Source organism: Sphaeramia orbicularis, chromosome 16, assembly GCF_902148855.1.
Source record: "Sphaeramia orbicularis chromosome 16, fSphaOr1.1, whole genome shotgun sequence".
Classification (NCBI taxonomy): Eukaryota; Metazoa; Chordata; class Actinopteri; order Kurtiformes; family Apogonidae; genus Sphaeramia; species Sphaeramia orbicularis.
This window is the reverse complement of record NC_043972.1, coordinates 17,483,140-17,505,862: the sequence shown is the minus strand read 5'-3', so window position 1 is coordinate 17,505,862 and position 22,723 is coordinate 17,483,140. Positions and strand designations below refer to the sequence as shown.

The 22,723-nt window shown below is 36.1% G+C and overlaps 1 protein-coding gene across 2 annotated transcripts in view; it reads left to right on the top strand.

The window, feature by feature from the left end:
* Nucleotides 1–1,069: 1,069 nt before the first annotated feature.
* Nucleotides 1,070–22,723, top strand: part of hace1 (HECT domain and ankyrin repeat containing E3 ubiquitin protein ligase 1) — a 67,132-nt gene continuing 45,478 nt past the window's right edge. The window contains exons 1-6 of one of the 2 annotated variants that reach the window (XM_030159030.1): nt 1,070–1,357; nt 12,754–12,808; nt 13,972–14,061; nt 16,052–16,156; nt 18,405–18,480; nt 18,563–18,694. In XM_030159030.1, coding sequence (XP_030014890.1) covers nt 1,267–1,357; nt 12,754–12,808; nt 13,972–14,061; nt 16,052–16,156; nt 18,405–18,480; nt 18,563–18,694 — 549 coding nt within the window. In that variant the 5' untranslated portion in view covers nt 1,070–1,266. The remainder of the gene's footprint in view (nt 1,358–12,753; nt 12,809–13,971; nt 14,062–16,051; nt 16,157–18,404; nt 18,481–18,562; nt 18,695–22,723) is intronic. The other variant, XM_030159031.1, reaches the window with a different exon arrangement.

Genomic DNA, 22,723 nt, shown 5'->3' with positions numbered 1-22,723 from the left:
ATTTTTGACACATCCAAATAAAAGTGACTTCCAGTCTACTGTAATAAAACTGGATTATAATTTAATTCTACATGAACGTGTAAAGCAGTAGATAACCAACATAACGCATCCAAGGTTTGTTTTTGTTTTTTTGCATCACTGCTGCATAAGAATTGATCTGCAGTGCTTTTTGTAGTTCATGCAAATGTTATTATACTAAAATTCATTATTCATGCGTATGCTTTTTTTAAATGTATTTTGATTTTGATATTATGTGAAGGCAGTTCGAACCATGATAATGCCCTCGAATAGAACCATATTTTATTTTATTTTATTTCTGAAACCACTACATGCTTTTTTAAATTTGACTGAATGATATGAATGATATAATTGATTCATACGATTGATTCACCACGAAAATCCATGTAGTTTGATAAATATACACTTGTTTTAAGTTCAGTTCATAGTATCATTTGCAGAAAAAGTCACTTTTGCTTTAGTTTTCTGTGTTCTGAAATAATAACCTTTGAATTCACTCTGACCGTTTCTGAACATATTCCTGGTAGGCAAGTCAAATGGGAATTAACTGATTTTAAAAGAAAGAAAGAAAGAAAGAAATGCCCAGGATGATATTATAATGAAGGATGATCAATTGCTTAAGGTTTGATGTAGAAAAAAGTTATTTAGCTCTTTAAGAGTTAAGTAGATGTAAGCAAATAGCCCTTTATAGGTAAAATGAATTAAAATAGGCATATAAAAAGTAACATTCATTGTGTACAATAGGTCCTGACAGGGATTTAATATTAAATATGTAAATATATAATACATTTTATTGTTAATTATTCAATAAAAATAACCACGAAAAACAGAGCAAAGGTAAAAAAAAAAAAATCATGATATTTTTATACAAAGGATATTTTCATAGGAAGTCAAAGGGTTTTATCTATGGAGATGATCTAGTTTTTCAACCCACGGAGGGCAGTGAACACACCGAATGGGATCTACTCAGTGGCGAAGAAGATGAAGCCGAAAACTCCATTACCCAGAGGGCATAGCGCGTGACGCAATCAAAACAGGAAGTAGTAGAGGCTGGGCTGTATCGTTGTTGATGTATGAGGATGCCAGAGTGGAAAGGAAAATGACTGTACTGTAAATGTGCGTGTCTGTCGAGGAAACCGTTCCTCTTTTGTCAGAGCCCATGGACGACGCCCAGGAACTACACAGGAACCAATAAACTCGACAGGAGAGGCTTTGTACCCTCGGTTCATCCCCGTGGACCGTTCACCTATGATGGAACGGGCGATGGAGCAGCTCAACGTACAGCTCAACCGGCTGACCCGCTCCCTTCGCCGGGCACGGACTGTGGAACTCCCGGAAGGTAAAAACACAGGCTGATAAACCAGTGGTTAGCTAACAACTGTACATGCTAACAACACAACAGCACTAGAGTTTGTACAGTGGAAGGACAGGTGTTATAAAAATACACAAACCTGACTTCCTTGGCCTTTGTCACTGGTACAGGTATCCCATATTGGAAATATAATCAGTATAGAGCACTGATATGAGCCTTAGTATTAGCATTAACATGTCCTGAGGCTAATTTAATGCTTTCTAAGATCATTTTGAGGTCAGAATAAACATCTTTAGTATGTCAGTTTGTTTCTTGTCTGAGTCTATATTGCTCACAGTGACCATAAGTACACCAGTCAGCCATAACATTCTGATTATTGACAGGAGAAATGGTAATAATATTGATTATTTCATTACACAACAGTTTGTACAGTGGCAGTAAAGGTGCCAGACCATAAAAACACAGAAACATGACTTCCTCGGCCTTTGTCACTGGTACAGGTATCCCACACTGGAAATATAATCAGTATAGAGCATTGATATGAGCCTTAGTATTAGCATTAACATGTCCTGAGGCTAATTTAATGTTTTCTAAGATCATTTTGAGGTCAGAATAAACATCTTTAGTATGTCAGTTTGTTTCTTGTCTGAGTCTATATTGCTCACAGTGACCATAAGTACACCAATCAGCCCTAACATTCTGATTATTGACAGGAGAAGTGGTAATAATATTGATTATTTCATTACACAACAGCACCCACAGTTTGTACAGTGGTAGTAAGGGTGTCGGACCATAAAAACACAGAAATCTGACTTCCTCGGCCTTTGTCACTGGTACAGGTATCCCGCATTGGAAATATAGTAAGTATGGAGCACTGATATGAACCTTAGTATTAGCATTAACATGTCATGAGGTTGATTTACTGCTTTCCAAGCAAATTTTTTGGTCAAACCAAACATCCTCAGTATCTCAATTTGTTTGTTGTCTGAGTCTTAGTCTTAAATATTACTCAGGGTGACCATAAGTACACCATTCAGCCATAACATTCTGATTATTGACAGGAGAAGTGGTAATAATATTGATTATTTCATTACACAACAGCACCCACAGTTTGTACAGTGGTAGTAAGGGTGTCGGACCATAAAAACACAGAAATCTGACTTCCTCGGCCGTTGTCACTGGTACAGGTATCCCACATTGGAAATATAGTAAGTATGGAGCACTGATATGAGCCTTAGTATTAGGATTAACATGTCATGAGGCTAATTTAATGCTTTCCAAGCTCATTTTGAGGTCAGAATAAACATCTTTAGTATCTCAGTTTGTTTCTTGTCTGAGTCTATATTGCTCACAGTGACCATAAGTACACCAATCAGCCCTAACATTCTGATTATTGGCAGGAGAAGTGGTAACAATATTGATTCTTTCATTGCACAACAGCACCCACAGTTTGTACAGTGATAGTAAAGGTGTCAGACCAATAAAAACATAGAAACCTGACTTCCTTGGCCTTTGTTACCAGTACAGGTAACCCACATTGGAAATATAATCAGTGTGAAGGACTGATATGAGCCTTAGTATTAGAATGATACACCCAAAGTGTGTGAAGGAGAGATATCGCAGTGGCATGATCAGCATGTGCTCAGTTGTAAATAGCATTCTTATTTTGTGTTTATCTTGATATTGCACTTCTTTTGCTCTTGTGTGCTCTTGTAACTTTGCTGCTATAAACCTGGAATTTCCCCTTGTGGGACGAATAAAGGCTTCTCTTCTCTTCTCTTCTCTTCTCTTCTCTTCTCTTCTCTTCTCTTCTCTTCTCTTCTCTTCTCTTCTCTTATCTTATCTTATCTTATCTTGTAGTATCTCAGTTTGTTTCTTGTCAGAGTTTTTGTCTTAAATATTGCTCACAGTGACCATAAGGACACCAATCAGCCATAACATTCTGATTATTGACAGAAGTGGTAATAATATTGGTTATTTCATTACACAACAGCACAGTTTGTACAGTGATAGTAAAGGTGTCAGACTATATAAATATAGAAACCACACTGCCTTGGGCTTTGTCACTGGTACATGTACCCCACATTGGAAATATAATCAGTATGGAGCACTGATATGAGCCGTAGTATTAGCATTAACATGTCATGAAGCTAATTTCCTGCTTTCTAAGCTCATTTTTAAGTCAAAATAAACATCTTCAGTGTCTCAGTTTGTTTCTTGACTGAGTCTTAGTCTTAAATATTACTCAGGGTGAACGTAAGGACATTAATCAGCCATAATATTCTGACCATTGAGAGGAGAAGTGGTAATAATATTGATTATTTCATTACAATGGCACCTTTCATTGTCAGCAACTGAACTTTAATCCTCGAAACTGATGTGTTGGAAGCAACAAAATGAGCAACATAAGGAACTAAGTGACTTTGACCAGGTCCTTATTGGAACAGTAATGACTGGGTGAGAGTATAGCCACAACTGCAGGTCTTGTTGAGTGTTCCTGGTGTGCAGTGGTTAGTACCGACAAAAAATGGACAAAGGAAGGACAACCTAGTCTTGGAAAAACTGATAATCTGTGGGAGGTGTTGGACAAATAAATCCAAAGACCCACCTCTGTACTTCCAGGACTTCAGGGATTTGCTGATAACGTCTTGGTCCAGATACCACGCCACACCTTCAGAGGTCTGGTGGAGTCTAGAGCTGCTTCTGTAGATACTTCATTGGTTGAGATTTGTTTGTTCTTTAGACGTTTGGTAGGAACTAACCACTTTACATTAGGAATGAACAACAAGATCTGTAGATAGCCTACTAAGTGATTTGGCCAAAATAATTTCAGCGTTATCAAAGTTCCTCAGATCCCTTTTCTTGATCTTTTTTTTGTTTCTAACACATCAGCTTTGTGGAATAAATACTCACTTGCTGTCTAATATACCTCACCCACTGACAGGTCCCATTGTTACAAGATAGGAATTAAAATTTATGTTTTAATGTTATGATTGATGATGTATCCAGACACCATGACAAATGCAAGGTAACAACCCAGAAAAGGTAAAGCAGATATGTTTAAAAGGATGCTTGCTATTCTAGATGTTTGATTTAAGATGCTGTGTAGGGCAGAACAAAAGAAGGAAATCCATACTGAACTAAACCAAACCAAACCAAACCACAGTTGCTTATGCCTTTTCGGTTCTACTGACTGTTAGTTTTTAGTTAAAAGTTGTCCTAGGGCTCTCCAACATGATGAATAGTTTCAGTCTCATGTCCTGTCTATCCACTGAGTTTCATGAAAATCACTGCTGGGGTTTTTGCCTAATCCTGCTAACAGGCAAAACGACAAACGCAACATATCTTAATGGTGGCAATAGGATGTTTTAAAAACTATTGGTAAGAGCAGACATTGAGGGACAATAATGGCTTAATAATGGTAAAAAAGACTACCACCAATGTTTTTATTGTTTGCTTGATGCTCACTTTGAGAGATTGATGTTAAGTGATCCAAATTTATTACGATTTCTTTTCAAGTCTAATATTTATGATAGTTGGGGGTGACCGGCCATCAGATTTTTCAAAAGAACCGTTACAAAATCTACAATCAGTTAACATCCAAACTTTAGTAACGCTTTACATAATAATGAATAAGTATTTTGGGGCTTTTTTTGCCTGTATTTGAAAGATGAATGTGGTGACAAACAGGAAATGTGGGAGAAAGAGAATGATAATGACATCCAGTAAATGGTTCATTCATTTGGGAACTGAAGCTGTGACTCACCGTGGGGCATTTGGGCCCATGTGGTGGTATGTGCTCCAACCATTAGACAAGTGGGTCACCCCTTTAGACCAATAGTATCCAGTGTTTAAAGACTGCAGCGGTGGGGGCATGGCTAAGGTCAGTTGTTTCCATGCTCTGCTCCATGATGACTAAGAGTCTCTTCTCTTTGTTTAGATTTTGCCCTGGGCGCCACTAACTATCCACTCCAGTTTTATATTACTGTATGGCAGACTCTATACAGAGATTTATGAATAAGTAATGACGCTGTAAAATCAGTTGTGTGACTTACTGGCATGCAGTGGAGAGATTTAAGAAATGATGCGATGAGGGGGGGTTCCCTTTAGTTTTTGGCACAACTCTCAAATCTGATTGCAGTTGTTGCTTGATAAGATAAGATAAGATAAGATAAGATAAGATAAGATAAGATAAGATAAGATAAGATAAGATAAGATAAGATAAGATAAGATAAGATAGTCCTTTATTAGTCCCACAAGGGGAAATTCCAGATTTACAGCAGCAATAGTGGAGTGCAAACAAAGCACACAAGAACAAAAAAAAGCAAAGTCACAAATAAAGACAAATCAAAAAACCTATAAATACTATTTACAGCTGTGCACATGCTGAACATGCCACAGGTTGGATAGGGGAGATACTCATACGTACACCTATACACACATATCTACTAGGGCTGAACGATATGGACAAAATTTTGTATCTCGATATTCATGCCGGATATCTCGATATCGAAACGATACGATATGACTACGCTTTCAGTGAAAACCAAGCATTTTTCAGAAAAATACAAACATCATAATACAAAAGAATGTGGAAAGTACAGTTTTATTTAGAAGAAGTCACTGCCAGTCATCAACATTAACATAAAGTACGAATAAAGGAAATTTGTCATGACTTCCAGAGCTGTACAGGGTGGGGAAGCAAAATTTACAATATTTTGAGGCAGGGATTGAAAGACAGTGTATGACCAATTAGTTTATTGAAAGTCATGAGAATTTATTTGCCACAAGAAATTTACATAATAGAAAATGTTTTTATTCTATGTGTCCTCCTTCTTTCTCAATAACTGCCTTCACACGCTTCCTGAAACTTGCACAAGTGTTCCTCAAATATTCGGGTGACAACTTCTCCCATTCTTCTTTAATAGTATCTTCCAGACTTTCTCGTAATAGTTTTGCTCATAGTCATTCTCTTCTTTCCATTATAAACAGTCTTTATGGACACTCCAACTATTTTTGAAATCTCCTTTGGTGTGACGAGTGCATTCAGCAAATCACACACTCTTTGACGTTTGCTTTCCTGATTACTCATATGGGCAAAAGTTTCTGAGAAGGTACGGATAATAGTGTTAGGTATGATTATGACATCAATATATGTTTGGTTTCAAAACAATTGATGTAGTGCCTGCTGAGAAAAAACAAGTAAATGTTCATTGTAAATTTTGCTTCCCCACCCTGTACATGCAGGGCGAGCGCAGGGGAAGTTTATGTCGTTTATATCGTTGCTTTTTTGATATTAATGTCGTGAATGTTCATATCTAGATATCGATACGATAACGATATATCTTTCATCCCTAATATCTACACACATAATTATAGACATGTATACAGATTATACATACGAGTACGGTTTATTGCACAGAATTATTTGGATCAGTTTCTGTTGTCTATATAATCTCTAGGCAAAAAGTACTTTTGTGTGAGATATAAGCAGGAGTCAGTTTTTCTGTTTCGTCATACAGTTTGATGAAAAAAACATAGTTTTTGTCAACAGTCAGAACTTAATTTGAGACTCAGTAAAACCCTCAAGGCTCCTATCCTGCTCTTTTCTTTTTAGTGTTTTGTTTTTACGTCTGGTAATTGATAAGGGTTTGGTCAAAGTGATGAATTAAAAAAGCAGAAATATACAGTCACAGATAAAATTATTAGACCATCAAAAGTTACCAAAAACAGTGGTTATGCAATCAAGTACTAACTCCTGTGTGTATCATGTGAGTAAAACAGACAGGAAAGAAAACATGGAATGCCTAAAAGCACTGTTTTTGTCAGTACAATGTCATAGATATTGATGTAAGAACTGAAGTGATTTTGGTTATTATCAAGAAAATCACTGAAAATGGATAGATAGCAGCTCTGAAATTAAACTACTCTGAGCTATTTTTGTTGTTATCAATATATTTGTCCAAACAAATGTACCTTTAGTTGTACCGGGCATTAAAATGAACAACAAACTGAAGAAAACAAGGGTGGTCTAATAATTGTTTCAGTGACTGTAGCTGTGTTTGTTCCTTTTTTTTTTTTTGTCTCTTACGGTTTTTCTAAAGGGCACTGAATTTACTTCCTAAATTTTATTACATTTAGCATAATTTTCTAAAATAACTTGATAATGCTGCAACATTTTGCTGCACATTTTTAAATGAAGTTAGTTTTTCCATTAATTTATCTTGGTTTTTCGCAAATAGTAATCAAAGTACGGAGAGTATGTTTATATTTGCAGACCAAGGTAACTTTTTAAAACTCAGAAGCCGCATGTGTTTGGTAAAAGAGCAGCAGGTGTGATATGTGTTGCTTCTAAACTAAAGCCTCCACAGTGCATGTTTTCATAATGTCCATGAGGAGGTGCATAGGTCAGATTTTAGCAAAAATATCACTTCAAAAACACCAAACTGAGCACATTCATTTAACACATCACTGTGACACAGCAGTTCCTGAAGCTTTACAGGAACTTGTGTCAAGTCCCCAAAATATATTCTGAAAGAAATTATTGAAAGTAGAAGATAGGAGTAGAAGATAGGTAGGAGATGTAATAAGAGACGTGTGAATTTGATTAACAAATAGTTGAATGTTCATACGTCTTTGGCAACATCTGCTGGAAACCAATGGCAACTGCAGCATCATTGGGGGGAAAAAAGAATAACGTTTTCTACTGCTGTATCTGTAACATTACAGATGTAATAACTACACTGTTCAAAAGCCTTTAGTTTAAACCTTCTAACAAAACCAATCACAGTTGAATGTCAGTGCTCATAAGTCACAATAATTGTCCTCAGCGTACATGGGCCTGGCCGAGCGAGTATCAGAGTGAGAAAGTACTGTACAGCAATACTATTCATTCCATGTCTGTTTTAAAAATTAATTTAACAGCAACCGTAATAGCTCAAATTATAGGTCTAAGCAAGTACTTTAACATGCCATTAAGGAAAAATAACCAAATATTTAATAAAAACATGAAGTTATCATCACTGACAAAGTAACGGAGCGAGGAAAAATATACAGCAGTTATTCAGCATTTGGAAAAAATACCAAAAAGTGCTGTTCTTCAAAGAAAGTGCAAATATTTAGCATACCGCACTTTTCTTAATATAAGAGAGTACATTATATTCAAAAATGAAACTGATATTATTTTTATTTTAGTTTTAAAAGACATTAATTCATGGTAACAGTGAGTTTTTGTTCAGTGTGATGCACCAGAATAATAATCAAAGATTTTATTAAGATACTGATCAAATTATCAGTCTTTGGCCACATATGTTTCATTACTATATTTAATACACATCTGTCTGCTGTTTTTTTTTATAAGTAGCATGCAAAATCATTATAGTATTTGAATATTATGAAACATGAGATTAGACACAGGCATATATTTTGAACATATTTATTTACACATTACTATTTACATTCTGAATTTATGCTGTATACATTCATTTACAACCTTTACTGTTGTTCATTTACACTGTATTCTCGTGTATTTTCTTATATATCCAATTGTAATTCAGGTCCTTCTTAAATAAACACAGTTTTAGAAATTGGAGATGTATGTCTTTCATGCTGAGTAATCAAAAATATTGTTTTAGAGAAAAAAACAAATTGACCCTGATGTTCACTTTCACTTGGCCAGGCCCACATATTTAACATGTTTTCTTTTCTTCTTTTTTTCTTACATATAATTTCATTTTTTCATTTGGAAATATACTTTACAACCGACAACTGAGCACATTCGTACATCATGTCTGAAAAATCAACTATGTTAAAGCATGAAATTTAACATACACATGTTCCATATAGCCTGAGTTCTCTGTTTAGGTCAAAACAAAACAACTGTTCTTCAAGTAAGTCTTCTCTTTTTTTGTTACATTTTGTTAAACATATCTTAGAGCAAAAAGATGTCACATTTTCCCCCTTATTTTAACATGTTTTATTTTTCAATGTTCTACACACACATGATAATAATACTGATTGAAAGTTATATGAAATTGTAATGAATGAATTGTATGAAAACTACTGAAACCCAAACATCACCTAATAAACCTTAGAAAAAACCTGACTTTTAATACAATACTGTACTTATAATAGTTATACTTTCAGCCTCATATCATGGTTGTCAACAGATCTTTGGGAAATTTTGCAAATGCATCCCATCGTATGATTTTGACAGATCAGCAAGAATCTCCTCTTGTTTTTCTAATTCTTGTAAATCAGTTTAAGCACCATTTTTTTTTTTTTCCTGTAGTGAGATGTCTAATTTCACAGCCGTAGCTTCGTCTGCAAAACTGGCAGCAACGATGCTGAAAAGAGTGAAGCTGATTAAAGAGAATAATCTGTTCTGCGTGTTTCTACAGCAGTCAACCCAGCCACTGATATTTAACACAATCCCCCTGGCTGACAATAATAAATGTGTTTCATTAAGTGGCTAAATTACTTCCAGCTCCGCGTCTAAATATATAAACTAAAACCTAATGATCTATTGTATTTTTTTTTTTTAATGCATATTGTGAATAAAGCAGCAGATATATTTGATTTTTCATCAGGACTGGTAGAAAACATGCTGAGTCTGGGCTTGTATAATAGTCCGTGTATAGACTTGTGTTTTTTCCCATTTAATTCATGACTTCACTTAAATATTGTTAAAAGTTATACATTTTTTAATAGTAAAACAGTACAATATGGGAAGGGTTTTAGTACTATGTGTCCTGTTCAGTCTGCTGCAACAAATACGAAGACAAGTAATAATTTTTAGATGGTTGCACCATCAAATATTTCTCTATTTTCTTTTGCTGTTTTTAATGATAATTGTTCTGTTTCATTAAACAAAAGACGACCTTTTAACCCTCAACCGTTCTTTTTCGTCTGATCCCCTGAAACTGATGTGGATGTTTTAAAGCTATGCTCTTTAGAAACAGGTTATGATTACTTTACGTTGTGGGTTCGTAACTTTTTTTTTTTCATAAGATGTTCAGTTTTGTGTCTCCTTAGAATCCTAATAAACATGAATCCGTCATGAGTTGCTGTAATATCTATATCTCTGTCAACTCTTTCACTATTGAAACAGTATCAAATAATGCAGTTGTTCACAGATAACAAATATAAGTTAACTAGCAACACGTTGTCACTAACAAACACACAAGAAACAAATCATGTAAATGCTGTTGTACATAAACACGACTGATTTTTTTAGAACTTAAAGCATAGTCTGTAAACATCTCTTCTTTGCATCATTTTTTACTCATTGTTTTTAATTTGTTTTTTTTTTTTTTTGGTTTTTTTTTTTTTACAGCTTTATCGTTGAGGCCTCTCCTGTGTTACTCATGGCTTTAGTCACCAGGTTGATCATTTGGTGATCCAGTCAAACAGATTTTGGATCCTGACTCTTTTGTGTTCGAACTCTGAGGTCATTGTGTCACACACCTTTGTAGCCGACTTTATTCCAACTCATTTACATTAAATTGTGAAAGTAAGTAATTAAAGTGGAGTAAAATCAACATTTAAGAGAACATACAATACTGTGCAAATGTCCTCGGTGAATATTAAGTTTGTTAGAGCAGTCTGTCTCAAATGGGTGTACACGTACCCCCAGGGGTATGGACATTTTTTGGGAAAAATACGTTAAATAAGTCATCACGTACTGAATACAAAATGAATAATGAGAATTAATGCTGAAATATAAAACAATAAGATAAGATAAGATAAGAAATCCTTTATTTGTCCCACAATGGGGAAATTCCAGTGTTGCAACACTCATTATAGGACAGTGCAGAAAAAGTTCACACAGAAGGTTTTAAAAAATAAATAAAGATGTGCATGCATTAAAAATATGTACAATATGGATACAGATAAATATAAGTGCCCGTTTTGTGTATTGCAAATGGGATTCTTGCACCAGGTTAAAAGTGTTCATTGTAGAGTCTAACAGCAGCAGGAAGGAAAGATCTGCGAAACCTCTCTTTCACACAGTGAGGGTGGATCAGTCTGTCACTGAAGCTGCTCTCCAGAGCTGACAGAGTCTCCTGCAGGGGGTGGGACTCATGGTCCAGCATTGACCTGAGTTTGGCCAGGACCCTCCTGTCCCCCACCTCCCGAACCGAGTCCAGAGAACAGCCCAGGACTGAGCTGGATTTCCTGATGATCTTGTCCAGCTTCTTCCTCTCCCTCTCCGTGATGCTGCTGCTCCAGCAGACCACACCGTACATAAATATATAAATAAATACATAATAAAATTGACACTCCTGACCTCGTTTCATTTCAATATTTTTTAAAACTCAGAGACCCCCCCCTAAGCTTTGCTAAAATTTTAAGAACAATTCTATTTTATATTATTCAAGATAAGTTTATTTGAGCAGCTAAGTAATTATTTTTTGTTGATGAAAGGTTAATTTATTCATTAAGAACCAATCCATGTATTTTTCTTATCAGTGACAGAGGGCACTTTTCAGTTTATATTTTGCACAAAATTTACTTATAAAGATTTGTTATGTTTAACCCTTTGATGCATGAATTATGAGAACCTTAGTTGAGGTTTTTTTTGTTTTTTTTTGAGTGTTTTTATTCTTCCTTAGGCATGAAAAAACCAATGAGATTGAGGGGTTTTTTTTCATAGATTTACAACAATATCCACTCAGCTACACCATGAATTTTATTCTTGAAGCAAAGAAACATGTATTTAAAACCCAATATCATAAAGTGATATAAAACAGTGAAATGAAACCATGTTTAATGCAGCTAATCTGATGTTTTCTCACATTTTAACATATTCTAATACTAGTTATTACTCACTTCATGGAGATAATATGCAAAAAATAACAGTTAACGATTGATTTCCACTCTAGAACCAATCAAGAACAGCAAAGTTACAGTAATGGTATGAATTGCAGTTTATGAGATGATGCTTAAGCGTCCACTGTGTTGGCTGATATGGAACTAAAACAACTAAACCCATGAATATACAAGAGAACAGCTGTAGAATAGCTGTCCACTGTAGTGACCACTATGCATGAAAGGGTTAATATATTATGGTTAAATACTATATGTTGTTTGTTTGCAAAGTTTTGACAATAAAAACAGGCACCTTTGGCACAGGAGCAAATTTTGCCCCATTTTTTTCAATTAAAAATACTGAAGCGAGAGTTGGGGGTACTTGGCTAAAAAAATATATATATATTTCAGGGGGTAGTCCACTGTAAAAAGTTTGAGAACCACTGTGTTAGAGGACTGTTACTTCCATTGTACTGCATTTAATCACCGGGCCAGTGTCTGTTTAGTGTGACAGAAGGTCATCCCTGTAGGACTGAGCTGCTGTTTTTTTCAGTGAGCACTGTTTGTGTATGAAACATTGGGTTTTATTTACTCTTGTTTTTCTTTGTCCACAGACAATGAGACTGCAGTGTACACACTAATGCCAATGGTCATGGCCGACCAGCACAGGTACACACCCACACAGAGAGCGCTCATGTTAAATACTGGTACAATACAGTGAGTAGAGCATGTGCACTATATGGACAAAAGTATTGGGACACATTGAATTCAGGTGTTTCTTTTCTAACAGGGGTCTGGGATACAGAACAACAATAACAAATGCCATAATATAGTTTTATATTGTGGTAAAAATTGTATTGCATTGGTTAGTTTTGTTTAAATTGTTATCTTTGCTTCCAAAATGCCTGATACTTAATTTCTCTCAAAATTATTATTATTTTTTTATCACTAGTCGCTTTTCCATTGACCTTCAAATTGTGCAAATATAACTTGTGCATAAAAATTTACCTAATGGAAAGACGACAATTTTGCCAAACTTTCGTCTTTCGATTCAAAGTGTTTGCGCTGGTAAGAGGTGGTTTTTCGAGTACAGCACAAATGATATATCACACAAAACTGCAATGGAAAGACCGTTTTCCACAACTAGAGTCAGGTGAATTAAAAAAAAAAAAAAAACAGATGTTGACGGACGTTACAACAAGCAAAGAAGAAGAGTTTTAAAAGAAACATGGCGCAGTATGTCTGGATACACCAGGAAACCGAATCATTTTTAATTTAGTACGGGATAGAGGGGTAATATATAATAATAATGAATATATTTGTAAATCACGATATTTACGTTAGTCGCCATGTTTATGGCATGACTTCTCGTGTCATCTCGCAATAATAAATAAACAAATCATCGCATTTGTGATTTAATGGAAAAACTGACATTACGCACTTCTGTTTTTTCGACATTTAGTTTTGCGCTTATGTCCAGTGGAAAAGCAATTTGTGACAATGATTTTAAATGTTCTACCTCTAAATTTTTAAAATATTTTTCATGCTCTGACTGTAAAGAATAATTTTCTACCACAACTAACCATCTACTTTGTTCACATCTCACATAGAAAGGAAAATCTCCCATTAAACTTTAAGGAAATATTGATGTTTATATCTCATATCAGCATGAACAGGACATCTTACAAGCTGTAAACATGATGTGTCCCAATATTTTTGTCCATATAGTTTATAAACATTCATTGTGTCCGAATACTTTTGTCCATATAGTGTATTTACTCTGTTTAGTGTTTATGCGGTAGAAACCAGCTGCTCCCTCCTGCCTCCTGCAGGTCAGTGTCGGAGCTCCTGCTCAACTCCAAGTTTGACGTCAACTACGCTTTTGGACGGGTCAAGAGAAGTCTTCTACACATCGCTGCCAAGTAAGACCCAGTTCAATCTGCTCTCACTGAAGACACAAAACGTCTTCAGTATCAGAATCAGAATAGCCTTTATTGTCATAGGATGTGTAATGAAATTATGAGAGCTACTCCAGTCAGTGCAAACAATATGAATACAAAAAACAATATGTCAGAAAATAAGAATAGAAGGAATATAACATTACAAAGGTTTAACAAAAAGTAAAATTACAATAGAACTAAAAGTAGAATAAAATACAAATAGACATAAAATATGAATAGACACAATATTAACATTATGCATATCTATGAAAGTCTATAGACAATAGTGCATTTATGTTATGTTTATGTTATATATGAATAAATATTGCAGTTTGTAACAAGGAAGAGACTGAATTTCAGGACTCAAATATGAAGTTTTTTAAGTGTAGTTGAAGGTTAAACAGAGACCAACTTTGCTCTGCCTTTTACCTTCTGAGCAATAAAACACAAATCGGCAGAAATAAATGGTTTGTGCAGGATATAAGAAATGAATCCACGATCTTCTGCTGAGGCTGCGTTATCACTTTTCACAAAAACTGTTGAGAGTGAGAAATCCGAGTCAAATGATCATATCACAATATTTTTAATCCGGGTCAATGTACAATTTGATCTGCGACCTTTGTTCTCAATTCTGAAAATGGATGCACAGATAAACAATTAAAACACAATAGTTATGACTTTGGTAGTAAAATAATGTCTAATACTTGGATTTAGGGGAATAACGCAAAAAGTCAATGAAAAGTTATTTATTTATTTTTACAGTTCCACATCTTTTAATCTATTCTTGTACAGTGATCCCTTATTTTTCGCGGTTAATGGGGACCGGCGCCCCCCGCGAAAATCGAAAATCCGCGAACTGGAGCCGGAGCCCTCCGAGCCTATCCTAGACCTAGGTACATGTATGTATGTATCTATAAATAGTATATAAGTACTGCAAATGTAATAATTATGAAATAAATGATATATATATATATATATATATATATATATATATATATATATATATATAAAAGAAAACAATGATTAGTACATGTATACATGCATATATATATAGATCGGATACATGTACATGTACGTACTGTAAAACATCTGAAAGAAAAGAATATAGAAAGTAAACAAAACACACACATGTGCATACGTACTAACAGCTGATACGTACTCTCTCCTCTCTTCATTCGTGACGCTTATCCATCGTATACGTACACACGAACACACGCACATCTACTCCCAGCTCTCTTTTCCTCTCATACGCACAAGAAACGAATCAGTTCTCTCTCTCTCTTTGGTCTCGAGCATCAACACACACACACGTACATGCATGAACTGACATTTCTACATTCTCTCTCTCTCTCTCTCTCTCTCTCTCTCTCTCTCTCTCTCTCTCTCTCTCTCTCTCTCTCTGGCAGCTGCGGCCTCTCGTCTGCTGTGGGGTGGATTTTCGCAGAATTTCCTCGATTTTTTCTTGATTTTTTATTTTTTGATGAATATTTCTGAAAAATCCGCGAATAACTAAAACCGCGGAACTTAAAGCGCGAATTGGCAAGGGATCACTGTATTTTACTCTGTTATTTTGGTTTTTATTTACTTTTCTGTACAGCGCTTTGGTCCACTGTGGTTGTGTTAAAGTGCTTTACAAATAAAGTTGGATTGGAAGAGTTGTAATCGGCAGTGAGCAATAAAATAACTACAAATAAAAGTATTTTTCTGTGAAGTCTTGGCATTAGTGTTTTCAGACCCTTGTTTTCTACCATTTTAAAGAGTACAATGGGTTTGGATACGTATAAATGTGTTTTTTTCAGTTACCGCACTCATGCATTTGCTACCCTGGTCACCTATTGTGTATCCATCCTGGAAGAGGTTTAAAAGTCTTAATAAATGAAGTGAAGAGATATGAAATGGGAGTCCTTCTCAGACACCGAACACAGTCGATTTCCTGTGTCCTAACATTCAGTATTGTGTGTTGTGTGTCCAGCTGTGGGTCCGTGGAGTGTCTAGTTCTGCTGCTGAAGAGAGGAGCCAACCCAAACTACCAGGATATCTCAGGCTGCACCCCCCTGCACCTCGCTGCCAGGAACGGGTAGGAGCCTCTGGGCCGGATACACGAACCGGTCCAGCTCTGTTAGAGGAGAAAGTTAAACTACAGTAAACCTGATGATGCCATGTAGGAAGAGTAGAGGTAGACATGATGCAGCCACACAAATTTGGACATGTAACGTCAAATATTAAAATTATTTAAAAATTTTCCTGGTTTGGTTAAAAAAAAAAAAATCAAATGGTGAGTCTATATGTATGCCAAAACTGAGGAATAAAACGATCATAGTCCAGATTTATAATGTATAAACAAAAGCAAATGTAAATATTAAATATTAAAGATCTTAAATTAATAAAAGAAGAAATTTGTTGATATATACAGGGTGACACAAAAAAACGGGAACTTTTTAACAACCCAATAAAACCAAGAGTGATGGAAGAAAAATATTTTATTCATAGTAATTGAAACCTTAAAACATGCCATTTAAGAAACAATGATGGAATTTTCATTTTTTAAAAATTACTTCCTGTAGATGGCGTCCTCCTGTACGAATGCATTCTTGAAATCTGCTGTTGAGATTCCTCATTGACCGCTGCAACATCGCAGCTGGGATACTGTGAATTTCATCCTGAATTCTCTGTTTTAACTCATCCAGAGTTCTTGGTGGAGTCGTGTACACTTTACTCTTGAGATAGCCCCACAAGAAAAAATCACAAACGGACAAATCTGGCGATCTAGGGGGCCAGGGAACGTTACCGAATCTTGAGATCATACAGTTACTGAACAATTCTCGCACAGCTGCCAGTGGTTACTAAAATAGGGGTGTGTTTACTTGCTCAAGGTCACTGTCTCACAGTGCTGTCACTTGCTCATGTCTGCCAATACGCACTTCAAAAATTCCCGTTTTTTTGGGTCACCCTGTATTTGTAGTTGGAGATAGATTTCGAGTAAGTATCTGCAACATTTCCAAAGTTCCCTGTGATTGATAGAGAATTTCTTCTTCTTCGTATTCTTTGAATTCATATACTTCTCAATATTCTTCTTCATATTCTTTGTACTCTTCTTAGTATTCTTCGTATTCATATTCTTCTTCTATGAATTTTTCTTTGTATTCTTCATATTCTTTTATGTATTCTTCGTATTCTTCCTTTTCTTTGCATCCTTCTTCGTAGGGCTGCACAATTTTGGCAAAAAATAAAATCCCAATTTTTCCCTCTAAAAACTCGATTTTCGATTTTGATTTCGATTTTTGGGTTAAACTACAAAAGACAACAGAAGTCAGCATGTCGTTTTCGTGAGCAGCCCACAATGCAAGCCACTGCTCTAACCTCAAATCTGTGATGGCATCACGTGATGAACCTTGAGAAGTTTTTTTTTTTTTATTCTTCATTAAATTGTTATTGAATGAAGTAGAGTATACAAACAATGCATACAACAAGAAAATAACATTACAAGTTTGCCGGGGGGAATACACTACAATACAATGTCCAAATCAGAGCAAATACTGATGATTTTTATAGCCTTTTTGTTTCCATATTTATCTAACAGCTTTAAATAAAGTTCAACATCTTTCAAAAAATAAATCATATTTTATTTTGTGTTACAGACCTTACATTTGTAAATTAAAAATTTAGCAAGTAAGAGAACTAAATAAATAATTTTAAAAAATATACGGTAGCCCGCAGGAGGCATGAGAAAGATGAAATCGATTTCACGATTTCCCTTTTTTAAAAATCGTCCTAATCAAAAAATCCTGATTTCGATTTAAAATCGATTAATCGTGCAGCCCTACTTCTTCGTGTTCTTCGTATTCTTCGTATTCTTCGAATTCTTCGAATTCTTCGTATTCATATTCTTCGTATTCCTTTTCTTCTTTGTATTCTTTGTATTCTTATATTCATATTCTTCTTCGTATTCTTTTTCTTTGTATTCTTCTTTGTATTTGTATTCATATTCTTCTTCGTATTCATCTTCGTATTTTTCTTTCTTTCTTTCTTTCTTTCTTTCTTCAAGTAATTAAATGGCTTTTTTTGGGTGAAATTGGTAATCTGTTCGAGATGTTAAAAAGACAAGATTGTGTGAGGAGGTCAGGCTGAACTGCATCAAAATGCTTTAAGGACTAACTCACCACAATAAGTCATTTATCATTATTCTGAAACATACTGGGAGTATATAAGGGAGTATATAAACATGTTAGTACCTGGACGTCTCTCTTACATGTAAGATGGAGAAATGTTTGTGAAAAGTCTAAACTGACAGAAACTGAAACTAAACTGTTTTATTATCTTTTCAGACAGAAGAAGTGCATGGGCAAACTGCTGGAATATAACGCCGACGTCAACATCTGCAACAATGAGGGACTAACCGCTGTGAGTGTGATACCTGAATGAACCTGATTGCATTGCGATGTGTTCCGATGGGGGCGCGTCTCATTCCGATCCCGTCCTGCAGATCCACTGGTTAGCTGTGAACGGCCGTACGGAGCTCCTCCATGACCTGGTCCAACACGTGTCCAACGTGGATGTGGAGGACGCCATGGGACAGACAGCTCTACATGTCGCCTGTCAGAACGGACACAAAACCGTGAGCAACCTGAAAATCTGCCTATAGTCTACAAGCCAGGGGTATCAAACGTACGGCCCGTGGGCCTAAACCGGCCCCCCAACGTTTTCAATCCGGCCTGTGGGATGAATTTGTGAAGTACGAAAATTACTAGGGATGTCCCGATCACATTTTTTTGCCCCCGAGTCCGAGTCCGAGTCATTTGATTTTGAGTATCTGCCGATACCGAGTCCCGATCCGACTCCGTCTCTTTCAGTGTCGGCTGGTTCAGTGTCTTTGTCTGAGTTGCCACAGTGAACTCGGAGTATTGGGCAGGGTGTTTGTTTTTCGGGTGGCGTATCATATTCGTAGTGTTGAATGCAGCTCTGTCCTTTCCACCACGCGAAATGCCCAATTTGCAAACATTACAAGTGGCTGTTGCGCTGCCTTCGCTGTCCAGTTTAAAATACCTCCAAACTGCAGACATTTTCTCTGTCCCGGGGTGACACGCTTGCCCTGCGTTTGCCTACTAACTACCGGCTCACGACTATTACGTTGTCTGAATTCCCCGCCTGATATTGATATTGTGGAACTTATTAAAATTAAAACTAAGCCATTGTCATTCCGTTTGGCAATCTCTTTGTACCTCAGGATGAATTTAAAACGTGAACATGGCCATGCTTGTTGTTTTATAAGGTTAAATCCGATTATTTTCACCCGATTCCGAGCATTTGAAAATCACGTGATCGACCCCGATTTCCGATCACGTGATCGGATCGGGACATCCCTAAAAATTACACAGAAAATATTAACAATCAAGGATGTCGAACTCGTTTTATTTCAGGGTCACATTCAGCGCAATCGTAATCTCAAGTAAAATAATAACACAATAACCTATAAATAATGGCAACTCCAAATTTTTCTCTTTGTTTTAGTGCAAAAAATAACATTAAATTATGAAAATATTTATATCCCCTGAATGGAGTTTCAGGGATGTAATGGTTTTACCCTGAACGCCGCCCCCGGATACTCTTCGTATGAGTGCAGTAACTTGGACAGATTTGATTGGATTTCTTCTCCCTTGATAACCAACAAAGGGGACTCCTAATGGAAAAACTCTATTGATTTCAGCTTCTCATGAGTATTATAAGTCATCCAAATGGGGGCACTTTATTTGAAAATCAGTTTTTTTCACATAAATCAAGCAATAATTGGCTGATTGAGATTAAATTTGGTTCATATTGATCGTCTTACAAATGTCCATTTTTTTGCTACCATCCAGAGTTCACATGGTGTCATTTTCATTCACTAGTTGGAGTTTTGTGGGGAAACATTGGTTTTCTGACCATTATTCTGCCCCTGTTAGGTCGATGTAGCTCAAAATGAGTCTCTAACGATTGTCTAACAATTATCTTTCTTCATGCCACTACCTTGAGTTTACATGATGGCATATTTTGACTCTAGGTGGTGTATTTTTTCCAAATGGTTAAAGAGCAGAGGATCGGGGGGTTTTGGGGATATAGGCAACCCTTGCTGTCGGCCCCTGACAATAAAAATTGATAAAAATAAATGCAATTTTAACAATATTCTGCCTGTTACTAAATGTTTGGTGCCTTTGTAGATGTGATCTGTAATGCACATGTATAAATGATAAGTGCAAGCATAGTATTGTTAAAATGCACTTGTTTTTCTTAAGAAATGTCAGTTTTTTCAGGTTAGTCGCATCATTTTTTGTTCGGATATTTTGTTAATGTAAATATCTTCATAATTTAATGCTATTGGTTCACTCTAAAACATAGGGAAAAGTTTGTAGTTGTCATTATTTATAGGTTATTATGTTTGTATTTAACTGGTCCGGCCCACTTCAGATCATATTGTGGTGTATGTGGCCACTGAAAGGAAATGAGTTTGACACCTCCGCTATAAGATGAGAAGACCACAGGGCTCAGCTGTCAGTTTCAGAGCCGTTTCGTTCATCTGGATGTCTGGTTATTTAGGGATTTACACATTTAGAGCCTGTGTTTTGTGAAGTGTTAAATGTGAAGAGCTGTCAGTATGCGACGGGGCCCCTGAAAGGTTAGAATTTGACATGTGTGTGTGATCCCCTTTTGCTTTTCCATGCATTTTGTATTACCTTGCACCTCTGTGGCCCCTTTGATCCCTATTTCCTGGCTGAGCTTGGACATCAGTCATGACCACTGGCCGTGACCGCTGCACAAACTGACTCAACCTTTACTCTGGCTTTATTTCCACTCTGCGATTTGGGTGATGAAACTTTATTTGCGGTAGCCAGCTGTGGCTGTGGCGAGCTGCTCTTTACAGCACATAAAACCCAAACTATTAGAACTGATGAATTGATACTGATATGACATCATTTTACACCAGAAGGAGTTGAAGCATATGTTTATCACAGCCATGTCTATTCACGGTGACTAGATGTGTCGCAGCCCAGGGGTCTGCGTCATGAAGCAGGTTCAACAGACCCTGGATCTCATACCGTTACCCACTTTGACAAAACATTCCCAGTCACATTAAGTGGTGTCAGAAAGATTTTTATCGACTCGCTTTATCAGACCTGGGTTTCTGACTGTGGTTGTGAGCGCTTTCGAAAAAAAACCCAAAACATTCACATAAAGGGAAATGTGAGCCTACTGGCAAAGCATAAACAGGTCTAGAGCCTCATATTTCTTACAAAAAGAGGACTTAACAGTATAAAAAAAGCATGAAAGTGACTCTTTTGCAACCAAAACCAGGAAGGAAATCCAACAGCGAATTGTTCATCGTGTGAATGTGGGAGTAAATATTGTCGTCAATCTCACATTATTAAAGCATGAGTACATGATTGTAGTTAGGTTTGTGTTTAACCCTTTAAATCAGGGGTCTCAAACTCAACTTACCAGGGGGGCGCTGGAGGTAGAATCTGGGTCAGGCTGGGCCGCATTAAGTATTCCACAAAAAAAGGGTTTCTTTACTTTACTCACAGCTAGTAACATACACTTTTTGATGAACTCTCCTTCTTTGAATGGCTTTCCGGGCCTAGCAATCATCTCACTCACCACGTAGCTAGCTTCAACTACTGCTTCATTCTCTTTGCTTGCTTTCTTGAATAAATCTTGTTGACTCGATAGACTTTTTTTAAGATTGGCGACCCGGTTCTTTCTCTCATCTCCTTAGTATTTTGTATACTCCTCAGCATGTCTAGTTGAGTAATGACGTCAACCGCAACTTTTTCTGTATGAGACACATAGGGTTACCCCTGTGCTTGACAAAAAAAAATATTCCATCTCCCACTTTTCCTGAAATTGCCCATGCTCGTTGCCAACCTTTCTTTTCACGGCACATTTTGAGAGAGACGTGACTGGAACTGGGTGATAGCATATTTTTTCCGTCCACCTGGTGTCACTCCAGAAAATGTTTCAACTAAGTGATTAACCCTTTCATGCACACTGGTCACTACAGTGGACAGCTATTCTACAGCTGTTCCCTTGTATATTCATGGATTTTGTTGTTCTTTTCGTTGTTTTTTTTTATTTTTTATTTTTATACATTTCTTTATTAAAGTTTTAAGACACTACATCTCTTTTCTGACATGAATTGGTAACATTATGTAGATCTCTCCTGAGCATAAACCCCCAGAATCACAAGCCTTCCCCATAGTTTTCTCACAATTTATCAGTAAATACATGTTTCTGTGCGTCAAAAATTAAACGTGTGGTGTCCAGCTGAGTGGACATTTTTGCAACTTCATGCAAAATAGGTTCATGAGAATTTTTAAAAAAAATTTTTTTTATGTATTTTAAAATTTTTTTTAAATTATTTTCATTATTATTATTATTATTTTTTATTTATTTTTCAGAAGAAAATTTTCAATTGCACTGTTTTTTTCATGCCTAAAGAGGAATAAAAACACTCAGGAAAAAATTTTGATTAAGGTTCTCATAATTTGTGCATGAAAGGATTAATGTTAATACTTCCCCAGGTACTTCACGGTTGGCTAGCATGACAACCGTTGACAACAGATGCTGCCGGAACCTGTCATTAGACTATCTATGGTAGCCCATAAGTGATAAA